The sequence below is a fragment of the Nyctereutes procyonoides genome, unplaced genomic scaffold (genome assembly GCF_905146905.1).
Source record: "Nyctereutes procyonoides isolate TBG_1078 unplaced genomic scaffold, NYPRO_anot_genome, whole genome shotgun sequence".
In the NCBI taxonomy this organism is placed as follows: Eukaryota; Metazoa; Chordata; class Mammalia; order Carnivora; family Canidae; genus Nyctereutes; species Nyctereutes procyonoides.
Window position 1 is genome coordinate 11,439,248 of NW_026575141.1, and position 15,963 is coordinate 11,455,210.

The 15,963-nt window shown below is 31.4% G+C and overlaps 1 protein-coding gene across 5 annotated transcripts in view; it reads left to right on the top strand.

Moving 5' to 3' along the window:
• Positions 1–15,963, top strand: part of RUNDC3B (RUN domain containing 3B) — a 145,413-nt gene that overhangs the window by 42,899 nt on the left and 86,551 nt on the right. For all 5 annotated transcript variants that reach the window (XR_008662074.1, XM_055307285.1, XM_055307284.1 and 2 more), the window contains exon 3: positions 14,231–14,364. Coding sequence is in view for 4 of the 5 variants with exons in the window: in XM_055307285.1 (XP_055163260.1) it covers positions 14,231–14,364 (134 nt within the window). In the remaining variant the exon portion in view is untranslated. The remainder of the gene's footprint in view (positions 1–14,230; positions 14,365–15,963) is intronic.

Genomic DNA, 15,963 nt, shown 5'->3' on the forward strand with positions numbered 1-15,963 from the left:
AAAGTCCTTGGAGGGCAGAAGGAGGCTACATTAATAATAGTGTATAGAAAAGTCATTGAATTATAATAGAATTATTAGTGAGCAAAAGAAGGAATAACTCATTCTGCCTGGACAGGTCTGGAAAGTCTTTATACAGGAAAGAAGCAGAAAAGCATAACAAAACTGAATTCTTTAAAATGTCATCTGTGACTTTGATTATAGACTAGTATAGACAGTTTAAGAAAAACATGAAATACAAACATTATATGGTCTCATTCATTTGGGGAATATAAAAAATAGTGAAAGGGAATAGAGGGAAAAGGAGAAAAAGTGAGTGGGAAATATCAGAAAGGGAGACACAGAACATGAGAGACTCCTAACTCTGGGAAACGAACAAGGGGTGGTGGAAAGGGAGGTGGGCGGGGGATGGGGGTGACTGGGTGATGGGCACTGAGGGGGGCACTTGATGGGATGAGCACTGGGTGTCATGCTGTATGTTGGCAAATTGAACTCCAATTAAAAAAAAACATGAAATAAAGTGGTCAGAAATAGTCTTGTAAACTTCAGCTAAGGTGGTATGGGGATGGAATACAGAAGTGAATTTTGTAAAGACTGTGTGAAATATAACTGATTAAAATGAAAAAGCTTCTGAGTATCATAGAAGACTACAGGCTGTCAACTAGTAATATATCACTTCCTTAAAAAAAACGTGATCAAATACTATGAGACACTGTGTCAAATTTCCTGTGAATCTGCTAATTATACTTACTAACATTGGGCTTGCTGACTCACATTCAATTTAGATTTTGCCTTGATTCTGAATATTATTTTCTGGTTATACTTGGATGTAGTGGATTCCTTTTTTCTTTTTAGATTGCTGTGTTCTTAGCCTCATCAATCTTTTGCTTTCTCTTGACGGCACCAGGAAAATTACTGCCAGAGTGTAGTAGTGTAGTGTATGTTCCCTGTGTATAGAAAACACTTCTAGACATCTGAATGGTTAACTCCCCCATCTGTTCAAAACTTCTCTATGATGCCTAAACCCTTCCACAATATTTTAAATTATAATTCACCTCCTTTCCTTTCATCCCCAAGCACTCCTGACCTCTTTTCCCTGAACTATTTTTTTAGTGTTAGTTTCTAATGTATTATGTGATTTACGTATTATGTTTATTATTCATTGTCTGTCTTTACCGACACTAAAATGTAAGCTCCAAAGATCTTTGTTTTGTTTGTTGACGTATCCCAGATCTCTGGTGCCCCAGATATGGTAGGCACTCAGTATTTGTTGGAAAATAGAATCCTTGATGCAAGAATAATAATTTCTGAGGCTTTTTTCCTAATAGCATCTGGATTCAGATTCTTTTAAGTTAGAATGTCTGTGACTTGACATTTTAGAATTTCTTCAATTCAGTTGAACTGTTATGATACTAAGCATTGCTCAGGAACACTGGCTTGAACCTCAAAGCTCTTCCTGACTTAGATGATAAATAGTTACCTCCCCATGAGGCCACCTTTTGAAGTATAGAATAAACACTGTTAGAAACAATGGATAAGGATAAACCTGTTAATTTGGCTTTTGAATTTTCTTTTTTCATTTTTGAAGGTTTTCCAACTTTTGATTCTTGGTTTGCACACAAAATGAGACTGGAATTGTTTCTGTGGTAACCTATGAATGCAACTCACCCAATAAAAACCCATATCCTTAAGCCAAAACATGATATAAGAGATATGAAAGTGGCTCTGAAGGTTACCAGAATTTGGCTTTTAGACAATGAACAAGGCCATTATGAGAAACACCCTTTTAAGTTATGTACTTGGCAATTTAGGAAAGCTACAGCAGATTTTGTATTTCAGAAAATGATAATATTCAAGTAATTCTTGAAATACCTAGGGTTATATGTAGTGTGGTAAATTTGGTTTAGGGTCTTAAATTGTATAGGGAATAAAATTAACTTCTATATAATACATTAAATTTAAATGTCAGTAGTAAATAAACATGTAGATTCTAAACACAAAAAGCCTTAGTCTGTAAGGCAGGTATGATGGAAAAAAAATTAGTAACTGGAAAAATTTAAGTGTCCCTCAAATTTCTGTATTTTTCATGTATCTTTAAAATTAAAGTTATATTCCTATACTTTATTTACTGTTATGCTTGTAGCCTTGATTATTTGTTTTTCTGATGCCTTTTGAAAAGCCTCGTTCTTCACTTTTTATCCTATAACTGACATGTAGACTGCTTGATTTTTTAATTTAACCTCATTCTGTATATACTTTTATCTTCTTGGGCTACCAGCCTTTTTTTGCCATCCCTCTTCCTCCTACTGCTCAAAAAAGTGACCAGAAGTTCAAATTTAGAGCTGTAGGAATATTAATAAAATCTTCCACAGAAATTGCAGGTATAATTGCAGTTGATATAACTGTCACATATATTATATATTTATGTGCATATGAATGTGTATGTATTTGTATTTCCTTTGCTGTGATCTGTATTTTGCGCTTAGTATATTATAGGCATCTTTTCATGGCCATACTGTATTTTCCATTTAATTTTGCTTTTTAGTAGTTTTAAATGAGATTAATATATCATAAAACTCACCATTATAACCATTTTAAAATGTATAATACATTGCTATTTAGTATATTTACAGCATTGTACCAGTACTGCTTAGTTGCAGGGCATTTTCATCACCCTAAAAAGAAACAATACCCATTAAGTGATCACTTCTTTTCTCTCTACCCCTGTCCCCTGGCAACCAGTAATTAAGAATTTACTTCTTCTGGACATTTCATGTAAATTAAATAATAAAATATATGACCTTTCCTGTTTGGCTTATTTCACTTAGCATAAAGTTTTCAAGGTTCATCTATGTTGTAGTGTATATCAGTAGTTGATTTTTTATGACTCAATAATATTCCATTATATTGATAATACCACATTTTGTATATCTATTTAATGGACACTAGATTGTTTCTACTTTTTTTTTCTCACAAACAGTGCTGCTGTGAACATTCATGTGAAAGATTTTGTTTGAACAAATATTTTCTATTTTCTTGAGTATATTTCCATTTCATATTTAAGAAGTACATAAACGATTGCATGAATTAACCAAAAGTGATTTTGTATTTATTTTTTTCTAATTTACTCTTTCATAAACATGCTGTTAAATTCCTGAACATTTATGTTTACGTAGTTTTCTAATTTCCTTTTTTTTTTTTTTTAGTTTTCTAATTTCTTTAAAATTATTTTCTGTTAATGGTAATAGTTAATGAATTCTTAGAGCTGTAATTACTGAAATCACAGTGTGTGCACATTCTGAAATATATATATTATTATTATATATATGTTGCTGTATTGTCTACCAGAAAATTATATCAGTAATGTATGTAATTGTTATTTTTCTCGTCTCCTCATTGTATTATTGTTAATATTTTTTAAAAATTTTAATACCAAAAATTTTAATTTGATAGAGGAAAATATCTTTTTGGTCTTTTATTATGAAATACATAAAATATTTTCTCATTTTAATTCGCATTTGTGTGCAAATGAGATTGAGTATATTTTCATGTTTATTAAAAATCTTTTTTTTTTGTAATTTCTTGATTATAACCTTTGCATATTTTGTGGAAGGAGTTATCTTAATTACTCTCAAATTGAAAAAAACTACATCACATGGAACTAGCTTTTATGTAGTCCATTTTGATCAATAATAGCCTTTTATTCTCCTTGTTATTGGTCTTTTTACATGATTACTATTGGTATTTTATTATTTCATTTTATGCTTATCATTTTTCACTTGAGAGTTTATTATTTCTGTTTTCAAACATCCTGAAATACTTTCCTTGTCTTAGTTTCATAATATCTTATATAATTTTGTGCATGTTTAGAATTCTAAGACACATAATCCCCACATATTTAGGTACTTCCTTTTGTTTGGAGCCATATGTTTGTAGTAGTACTCTTAATTATGGTATTTGCTATAAGCATTTTTGGGTGAAGAACAGGAAAAATACCTTCAGTATTTGTACTTAGACAAAATGGTCTTTACACCAAACCAGAATTTTTAAGGAGTCATTTTAACCCCCCAATTTAAATATTTATTTACAGAATGAGAGATTTACTAGTAGTTTTAAACTTTGTTATTTCTGGAGAAATTTTAGGTTTATTTTACATGAACTTCCCTTCCCAAACCCCTTCAAATTAAGGATTCTAAATTTAGATTTGACTTCTGAATGAAAGTACCTCACAGAAATAAATAATATGAAAATACTTAAATAATACCTATCATTGATAACATGACCTCAGATGTTTTTGAATGTCTTTTTTTGATATGTGAGAGACGTAAAGAAATATATGATTCTACCAGGTAATCCACATTCTTGGCTTTAGGAGGAATTGATGGTCTGATGGTAGTTCAGTTTATGTTTATTTATCTGTGTTTGTAGCCCTTTGGATTTCTGCCAGAAAAACAATGGGCTCCAATTTGACCTGATGATTTTTGTGGAATTAGCGTAGAGCAGCTTACAGTATTTGTAATTATTAAATTATATTTTATTTATTTTCAGTAATAGAAAGTTGCTGTCTCATTAATTTTTTGTTATGTAAGTTCAGCACTTTTAATGCTCAAATATTGCTCAAATATTTCTCATTTTTATAGAACAAGGAAGAGGTTGCACAGTTTAACAAACTTCAGTTCATTTTTGGAGAGCATCATGATATTTCATTTCTTATGTCTTTCTGATTTTCTAATTTCAAAAGTTCATTCATATAACCTAATAATTTTATTTAAATAAAATTCTTCCTACATAACTTTCCTTTAAAGTCACTACCAGGGGCAGCCCCGGTGGCTCAGTGGTTTAGTGCCTCCTTCAGCCCATGGCCTGATCCTGGAGATCCGGGATTGAGTCCCATGTCAGGCTCCCTGCATGGAGCCTGCTTCTGTCTCTGCCTGTGTCTCTGCCTCTCTCTCAATCTCTGTCTCTCATGAATAAATAAAATCTTTAAAAAAAAGATAAAGTCACCATGAGTTTTTAAATGTAAAATATTTTCATATTTTTGATAGTTTTTAAAAATTGTTGAATCAGTGCACAAATACTTTTGTTTGTAATGCACCTACCATCTACCTATGTCATTTTATTTTATTTTTTATTTTTTTATAAATATCATTTTAAAGCAGTCTTTTGAAAGCTTAAGATAGGTTTTATGTAATAGTACAATTTAATTTCAGAATCTATTAAATGAAAAATTACCACATAGAAAATAAGATGATATTCATTGTTAGCTGAATTACATGCATACTACAATTGCAAATATTCCTTCACTGAATGATTTTTCTCTTAACATATAAATACATGCTTGAAGATTCAAAATTTCAAATAAGAACTTGCATGAATATTATCAGTGACAAAATAAAGTATATTCTATTTGACATTGCCAGTTTAAAAAAACTTGGAAAAAATCTGAATTACTATCTGATAATTTATAATCAGTTTTGCTATTTGCCTTACAAACGGCAATTTACAAATCCACTTAGGAATCTTTTCTTAGACTCCATCTTGGATCATTTAAAAAACTCATCAGTCTATAACTTTATTAGAAAAATATATACACAGAGAAGGAGAAAAAATTAGAATATAGTGAGGGCAGATGTTCACCTTCTGCATAGTCATTAACATTTATATATCAATTATGATAATTAATGTAGCTTAGTCATCAAAGAAATCAAAATGAGTAGAAAGCTAAAGTTGGAACAAAAGGTAACAAGGAAAAAATGGAAAAATAAATGCCATATTCATGAATTAGAATTTATATTCATTCTTATCACCAAGGCAAATTCATTTGTGGTCAGTGATCTTTTCTGTATGAGGGCCAATTTTCACATTAATAAAAAGATTATAGATTTATTTTCTGTTACTTGTTTTTAAAAGTTCAGTGCTGTTTGGATCAGAAAATACTGTATTGTTAGTATGATTCAACATTCTTTTATTGTATCCATCTCTGAGTATATATTTCTTCTGACTGAAATTTCAGAAATTAACACCTCCTATAACCATATATGATACTATTGTAATGGTGCATTTGAATGATTTTTGTTTTTGAACAAAACACATTGGTTTACTTACTTTTGTTGAAACTGTTTTTCTAAGCTACTTAATGGTAAAATACCCTTTCACTTTCTCTTAACCTTAATATATTTTATAACAAAGGTTTTTATTTCAGTTGCAAATGAGAACCTTTTTTCCAAACAGCACAAAGTGGGCCACTTTGAAATAATGTGAGCTTTGTGGTTCACTTATTCATTTGTTCATTTACTGCTATGCTAAGAATTTAAATTGTATATGAAAAATATTTCACCCCAGTCACACTGTATGTTTACTACTCATTTTTTTGGTTTTATTTTTTGTTTTTTTCTTATTTCTGAGACTATCAGTGAGAACTCATAACCAACCAGGAAAACCAATTAACTGATTTTCCTACATCTGTCAAATCTTGTCTTATGAGGACATCAGCATGAGGTTACAGCAAACAGAGATGAGTCTAGCAGACTGTCTCTGGACCTCTCCTTTCTCATCTATAAAATGAAGGAGTTGTTGAAATTTAATTACAGATAATTTGGAATCTAGTGGATTGTTATTTCCTCTGGATGCCCCGGTTCCTTACAGCTGATGTAGAGTAAATTATGATTAAAGCAATTAGGGCCTACAAATAAGTAAAACATTTTAATTTTTAAATTTTCAGATAGTATTTTATAGCCAAAATAAAAATCATTTGTATAATGAGGACATAAAGGCTAATATACTAACATTTTAAAAAACTAATCTATAAATTATGATTTATAATAGAGTTAGTAATTGCTTCTCACTTTATACCAGGAATTACATCATGACATATATCTAGACATGATGTATCTTATTTATTTTTTTTAAAAAGATTTTATTTATTTATTCATGACAGAGAGAGAGAGAGAGGCAGAGACATAGGCAGAGGGAGAGAAGCAGGCTCCATGCAGGGAGCCCGACATGGGACTCAATCCCGGGTCTCCAGGATCACACCCTAGGCCGAAGGCGGTGCCAAATCGCTGGGCCACTGGGGCTGCCCTGTTGTATCTTATTTAATACATTTTTTGGAGTAAAATACCTTAAGTAAGATTTTTGTGGAAATTGTTTTTACTTTGATAACTTCTTTGGTTATGTTAATGACTACAAATAAGATACATAACTTTGTTTTCAGGGCAAAGATATTGTGATTTAAACATTGAGAATTGATATTATTAATATATGTAGTAAAAAGCATTCTATTCTGATTTACATCTCAGTGCTGAGATATTTTCATTTTTGTAGCAGTTGTATCTCAGTGCTATTTTCATTTTGTAGTATGTTATAATGTGGGTTCAACTAGAGTACCAAATTATAGTTCCTTTTGGATATGTTTCCAAATTTAATATTTATTAAAAATGTTATATGTTGAAGTAGGAGGATAGAGAGTCTGTGGTCGACACATAGATGTAGCCGATAGCACAAACTATATATATATTCTTCCTTTCATTTTCATATATAACTGACTATATGTGTGATTGGTTTTGTTTGGTTTCATAAAGAGTATAAATATTTGACAGAGTATATGGAACCATGTCCCTTTAGAGATTTCGGTGTTCAGTTATGAGAGAAGAAAAGATCACTTTGGGGGAATGCGACTTTAGAAATTTGGCTTTGGAGTTTTGCAGTATAATTGTACTAGGAATTTCCAAACAACATAGCAAGAATTTACAGTACTTTTCCAGATGGTGGTGGTTAAACAATAATTGGAAGCTGTAGGAAATAAAGCAGTATTTTGTATGAAGTAGGTATTCAGTCAACATTGGTTAAACTAAAGAACATTCTACTTGATATCTAAGTGCTGTTCTCATAATTTACAAAAGAAAAAAGTACAAATTTTAACTGTTAGGCACCTGAAACAAGAACTGTTCTTCAAAACGAATTTGCTTATAACTTTTAGAAAAGTTAATGGTCAAAAAAAAATGTACTTAAAGTTAAAACTTGATAAGGCATATTGTTTAATAATAATTTTCCTTACCATTCTTATAAATTCTGAGGTGCAAAGGTAACAAATTCAGTCAGGCTTTTGCTCCTTTTGCCCTGTCATCATCAGTGTATTCTGTTTGGGAAAGAATGATGGCCCTGAAAGCAAACAGGGAACCTGTTCAATGACTTACAGATACCTTCCCTTCTCTGGTAGAATAGGCGACATGGGACCAGCTTAATTTATGTGCTGAGTGTACCTCATATTTATTTTAACTGAGTTCATTTTATTTATTAGGTAACCATAGTGTTTATTGCATCAGATAATGTATAGCCATCTTATTTGGGCTATTCAGTTTGCAATTGTAAACTTGATGGCAGGTTTCTTAAATATTTGTGTGTTGTTGTTGTTGTTTATTTTTTTTAAAGAGATATCCCAAAGTTGCAGATGGCTGGCTCATCTCCAAATACCTCTTCAAGGTACTCTATGCTGGTGATGTCTCCCGCCACTGAGCTGCACGGGAGCATGGAATTGACTTACTGGGGAGGGCTGTATCAGTTAAGTGATCTTTTTTAGTACATTGCATGGGTTTTGCAAATCTTTCTATTTTTGTTTTTGTTAACCCAGAGGGCACGAATATGCTTATGCTAATTTTTAAATTAAAATCTTGTTGTAAACCCACACAATATAATAACTCATTTACTCTCCTTTCTTTTTCACGTGACTCCCTCCATATTTAAGTTCCATGGTTTTAAAAACTTTTTAAAATCATGCATATTTGTGCAATTACATTTTATTGTCACTCTTAATGATATAAGAATTATTATCTCAGTTTTTTAAGTGCTGTGTAATGATATTTGTATTACATACAGATTGAGGGCTTAGGGAAGCTGTGTGATTTTTCCAAAGTCACTGAATAAAACATACGTAGGCAGTATCAATAACTGCTTTGCCATTCTGGAATCATTAGTGGGAATATATTCCTTAGTTTCCTTTCTCCCAGGTAGAATGCATGCCTTTATTCACTTACCCTGAACTGTTTGAGTTCCTGCTGTCTGCAAAAACACTGCTAGGCTCTGTACTTAATGACCTAGGTTTTTATTAGGTTTTCTAATTAGAAAAGAAATATATAGTATTATTTTTAAGGATTGCAATTAAGACAAAAGATGGAAAGTAGAAAACAAACATCTTCTCTTTTCCTCAACCCTCATTCCCACAAATAGTCATTTTAAACAGTTTTGTTTTATGTGGCTACATATAGACTTAATCACTACTGAAACAAATTATGCTTGATTTCTTCAAGTTTGCACATTTACGGGTTGCTCTCTGTATGGATTTCAGTCTTTGGGATTCTAATTCAATCTGCCAGTATTCTAAGCCTTTTGTTAAAAAGCTGGTAGAAGAAAAAGACAAAATCTTTGTCCTCTACTTGGAAAGATGGTAAAATTACTGGGATACAAAGCTTAAGTCAAATTCAGTTTCAAAAAAAAAAAATTCAGTTTCCAGGTTTTTGGTGAACCTGGTTATCTTAATTTTTTTGTTTTAGAAGATTAAGAATTGACTCATTTTTATTGTATAGATACACATTATAGACATTTGTAATAAGGAATTGTCAACAACAAAGAATAATATTTTATAAATTAGTAACTGCAATTCATAGTTGTTAAATGATTTACTTGAGATGTCCTGTAGGTAACATACAGAGCTAGCTATGTAAGTACAACTGAGTATCTAATCTAGACTCATACTTAAGATTCAGCTTAGTATGTAATTAAAGTTATTTTTAAAGTGTTTATTTCTTTTTTTAGAATGTTAATATGAAATTTTATTTAAAAAATTAATCACGGTCATTATATTACTTTCAAAGCTGGATAGTCTAATAAATATGAACCTCAGCTAAAAATAGTACTTTCTTTTAAAAAAAGAAAAGACTGCCCTCTTGCAGAAATGGGAATTTTCCCTGTTTAGCAAAAATATAGTAGAAATATTAAACTGACTTTTATAAATTAACAGTGAGAAATTCAGGATTGCTGTTAGAAAATTTGAAGTAAAGAGTTAAAAGTTGAATTCATCTAAATACTAATAATACTAATACGAATCCACAGATAACCATTTTCCTGTATCTGAAATCTTTTACAGTGATATCAGAGTGGTTAATTAAAATTTGATGGGCCTTTCTTTTATTACTTGTCTTGCTAAATAGCAATTCCAAGGTAATAGTCTTTGATATTATCATATAGGTGATGTAACATTAACAGGACTTCAGCTTGTGGATGAGTTTTTCATTTGCTTTCATTTCATTCTTTACATTGATAGGTAAGCACTAATTCAAAGGGTAGAAAAAGGAAGTCACTTAACAGATTCATTTATATTTTATATTATCAAAAGATGATATGTCAGCCACCACTTAGTAGAGAACTAACCACTTTAGAAAATTTAGTTCTTGTTCTTAGAAGGTCTCATTCTAGTTGTGAACTAAGAAATAAACAAAACACAAATGTATTGCATGATGTAACAAATGTCTTAAGAAATATAGAAGAGTAATTTTATTGTATTTTTAAACTTTTTTTAGAAGAGTAATTTTAGAATGATATTGGACCCTAGAGGTCACAGGCCATTTTTAGGTTTTGAAAATAAGGCAGTTTAGTTGGAAAGATACAACATAGCTGGTTAGTAGCACATTACCTTTTAGTCTAGCAAGCTTTTCACCCTTTTTTCTTTGCCTTAAAATGCAGTAGAGTTGGATTGATGGAATGTCAGCACGTTTTGGAAAGTTGTTTAACTTCATCATTGGTAAAAGTTAACTTCTAAGAAAACATTTAACAGAAAGCATATTATACACATCAAGAACTTCAAAAAGAATTAGTGACAGTTGTATTTCTTCTCTGGAATAAAATTTCTTCACGATATGGATTAGTTGTTTACTTGTGTGATTTACTTTTATGGTTATTTTTAAAGGAAATGAAAATATTTGGGGAGTGATTGTTTATTACTTCAGTAGTTATTTTAAAAGACATGATCTGCTTGTAGCTTTGTTTTCTTAATTTTTCTGTTGAATAGTGATTACAGACTAATAGCCTAAGTACATCTTTTGCTATTAATCTGTGTTTAAGTAAAAGTCATCTTCAAATAATAATATCTCAAGTAACCAATTGAATGTTTCCATTATTTTAAATTAAATGTAACCTTTTCATAGATGCAGAAATTATTTTAATAAATACATAAAATTGTAGAATATACAATTTACAAGAGAGTTGGTAGGCTCTAACACGGGAGTACATCTCTTAAAGCAGATTATTTTGAATGTGAAAAATTCAGTGTCTTGAATTCACTTCACTTTGGAAATGATGTGACTATGGAAGAGGAAGTCAGAATCAAGCCAAGTCATCCTCACATCTAGTTTGCTAGGTTAATAAAAGTGTTATGAAGATAACTACAGGTTTATTTTTTTAAGGTCCTGTGTATCATGATGACATGTCATTGTGTTAATTTTTCAGTTTCTCAGTTTGTAATCTGGGAAATCTTACCATGGTCTCTTGGGTAAAAGTCTTATAGAAAGCATCTCTTACCCATAGCTGGAGTTCCAAGGATTTAGTGCCTATGCCTTCTCTGTTTAACCATAGCATAGATTTTGGTTTTTCATATCTTTGTTTCCTCTCCTCCAAAATGGAGCTTTTTTATATTCTTTTGTGTTTTTTTTCAAAGCTTTATTTTAAACCTTCTCATAATTATTTTCCTTAGTTAGCCCTGTCAAACTCATGAGAAGGTTTAAAAATAAAGTCAAGAGAGAAACCTTGTGATGTTCCCTTTAAGGTCCCTTCTTGGTGGAAGTCTGGGAGCTATACCTCTCATTCTAAATTATGGAATTATCTTAATTAATAGAAGCCAAAGAAAATTAGTTGAGACAAGAAGTATGTTGGGGAGGTAAATTTAAAATGGTTGATAAGGGAAAAGGCTGGACTGGGAGTAAATTTTAAGGATTTTTCTAGATTCTGAGCAAGTAAGGGGAAAAATTTAATTTTGCATCCAATTTCTACTTCCTTTACAGTACAGGGGAGCTTAGTCCCTTAACTGTGTGATAATAATAATAACAGTAGTAATAATTGTTAACATCTGTAGGCTATATACTAATTGTTGTACAGAGATTATCTCATCTAATACTCTCAATAGTGTTATCATGTAGGTACTACCATTATTGTCAACTTACAGAAGAAACCGAGATTTATAGAGTGAGATTAACTCATTTGCTCAAGATCCATAGCTAGAAAGTGATCTAATCCAGATTCCCTTGACTCAAAAGTTCATATTCCTAACCAGTAGGCATCTTGCCTCCTCTCCAAATGGCTAACAAATTTATTACATGAAAATTGTGTTAAAGACAAATTATATTGAGGTAGTGAACTAGGACTTTTTTAACTAAAAGAACAGAGGGAGCAAAGGAAAGTGATGGGGAGAGATTGAGAGGAAGGAGATTGCAAATTTTCCTAAAGATTTCTATTTGTAGGTAGTAAGATTTGATTTTTAAAGAAACAGATTATAGAGACATTGAGTTGAATAAGGACTCCATGGATGATTTTGTATTTTTATTTATATAGGCAAAGGTATATTTGTTCAGATGTTTGACATTTGTAATCTAGAATGCACATGTCTTAATACCAGATTGTCATTGAATATCACTATAGAAAGATACTTAGATTTTTAAAATTCAAATTTTATGTGCATTGCAGTTAAGCTGAAGTTTTGTGTGATTTACAGTTGATTTATTTAACAAATATTTACTGAGTGCCTACTATGAGCCAAGCATTAAATGCTGGAGATTGATTTAAAGACAAACAAGACATAATCCCCGCCTTACTGATTTTACCACCTAATATATAGGATAATCATGTAAACATTTATAAGGATAAACATAGGGTACTATGTCAGCACATAGGGAGGGATTGACCCACTGTAGAGATTATACATGGCTTACAAGAAGAAAAGGACTTTATAAATGTCCTGAATGATTAATAGAAGTTACCTATCATGTATAATTTCTATTGGTTAATTAACCATAAATATATTATTAGAAACACCAGTGGACTCTCTTTAAAAAATACCTGTGCCTGGGCCTGCCCTTAAAGATTTTGGTTATTTACCTTGGTGTGGAGCCCAGGCATGGGTATTTTTTAAAAAGCAGCTCATTTTTATGGATGCTGTGGTTGGAAGTCACTGAACTGTTATTTGAGTCATTGCTCCTAAAATCGTGTTTTCTGACTAGAATACTTTTGTTATTACTACAGAGATGCTATTACTGGGGACAGGAAGATTTGAGATAAACAAGTGATTAAGGAGGTCCAGATTTAAAATTTAAAAGCAGATCTTTCTACTTTAAGATTAAACAAATTCCCTAGGTGAGACTAATCATTCCAGAAAACTACAGAAAGAATTAAGATGTCTCTCATATCCTAATTAAAAATGCTCGGACTACAAAACGGTGCAGTGGACCCACTACTTAGAGTCCTGCATAGAAATATTAATACTGATGTCAGAATGTTTGTTTGCAAAAGAACATTTGTTCTTGAATAGACACATAATTACCCATATATGAAAAATTATAATAGTAAATGTCTGAAGGACTTTTCATGGGTTGCCAACTAGAAGAGAGCAGATGAAGGACAAAGGGGAACTTTATGGCTTTCTAGATGAGAATGGTTGGGTTTATTATGAATGATCAGTGAATGTAGGATTCTAATTCATCATGTTTACTTAGAGGATAGACCGCACATTGTTTCATTCCTTTGAAGTTTCCTTATAAAGAAGAGCAAAGGGGTTGTGTTGTTATTTTTTCTGTTTCTCTAAGTAGAGAAAGCTTTAGAATGCAACTAATGATATGTGAATTAATGGTTAACTAGAACCATAAGGAGGGTTTTCTGGGAGCTATCTAAATAAAATACTTTCTTAGAATAATGGAGTATTAAACTGCAAGATATCTTTTAGTGTCTGGTCCCTTTTTCTTTCATTTGTTTGATTTTGTTGTTGAGAAAACTGTGATCCAGATCCATTAAATAAATTACCCATAGCACAGCTAAGTAAAGGTAGAGAAGGACTAGATTTAAAGATTTTCACCATTCGGGTCAGTGCCCTTTTGCTATGGCACACTAGGCTTTTACTTTTCAGAATTTTATTCTTGCATTTTGAATTTTCTAGTCTAGTTTTCTTTTATTTTGTATTGCAATTTGTCTCCTGAAGGTCAAGTAACCTGGTTTGGTTATGAAAGTCCTCGTAGCTTCTGGGACTATATCAGAGTGGCTTGCCGGAAAGTTTCACAGAATTGTATCTGCAGCATTGAAAATATGGAAAATGTCAGTTCCTCTAGAGCTAAGGTAAGACATAAATAATCATATACAATGTTTATAATCTAGTCCTCAGCAGTTTTGACCCAAATAGAAAATTCTGAGCTCTTTGGTATATAAACTATTTTTTTTCTTTGCTGGAATTAAGCACTTGACCATGTTTAATATCTTTTATAGTCTTGTTTCTGTTTTTTTAAGCTGCATATAGTTATTTAGAATGCTCTTGAATCTTCCTTGTTGCCTTAGGAATAGCAAGAAGGTTTGAAGCTAGTCCTATGAATTCTTTTCTGAGAATCACAGTAAAATATTTCCTGTTCTGTGAAGTTTCTACATTTCTTAAGTTCCCTAAACCAGTGGCTCTCAGTGTCCCATTGAATCCTGGGGGTTCATAATGTCAAAAGTATTTTCCTGTAGTAACAAGATGTTATTTGCCTTCTGCACTGTCTTGACACTTGGAGTACTTATACAGAAAAAAATGATGACAAAATTGCTGGTTCCTAAGCATGAAGTAAGGCAATGGCATCAAACTACTAGTAATCACTGAATTTTTCCCATTGTACTAAGTCAAAAAAAGAAAGAAAGAAAGAAAGAAAGACAGAAAAAAGAAAAGAAAAGGAAAGGAAAGGAAAGGAGAGGAGAAAAACCAGTGCCTCTTCAAGACGTCCATGATGGTGCAGATTTAGTTTATTAAATCTCAGCCTTGGTGTGCCTATCTTTTTTAATATCCTGAGTAATAAAATGGAAAGTATGCATAAAGCATTTGCAGCATACTGAAATATGATGGTTGTCTCAAGGAGAACTGCTCATGCAGTTGTTTGAATTGTGAGCTGAATTAGACACTTGCGTAATACTATTTTTACCTAAAAAGCATAAAAAACTATTTTTTTTAGACTTAGGCATTTGTTAGGGTTTTCTTGAATAAAAATGAACAAAGTAAGCCTGTTAATTGAAGGGAGACAGCTGTGACAGGGTTTGTTGCCAATGGTAAAATTAAAACTTTCCTAAAAATTAGAATCTCAGAAAACTTATATTCACCATCTTAAGCCTAATAGTTTCCCTGTACTTAAAGACTTTTCTGATAATAGTGATGTTGATATTAGCAAATGTATTTTTAAATTATTGAATGAAATGTGTTCGCATTTGGTAAACCTGCAAAACTCATAATTACCAAATGATCAATGCATGGAATCATAAAATCTTGCGTGGGTAAGAGATCTGTTTAAACTAATGGATTTAATGAAGTACAAAAAGTTCATTGATATGGTTATATTTTCTGTGTTGCAATTAGCCTTTAAGAAAATATCAGTTACTGAGTTTTAATGTAGAATGAAAGGAGAATATACACAATTATCTGAAAAGGCTATCACAGATTCCCTTGTGCAGCTATTTGTGTGAGGCTAGATAGCCTTCATATGCTTCAACCAAAACAACACATTATAACATTAAATGCAGCAGCAGATATCTAGTTCTGTTATTAAGCCATACATTAAAATAATTTGAAAAAAATGTAAAACAGAACCACTTCTGTCATTAATATTTTTGTTTAGGAAAAGAGTTATTTTTCATAAAGTATGTTATTTATGTTAACATGTTTATTTTTTTTAATCACCTAATATTTTAGAAGTTTCT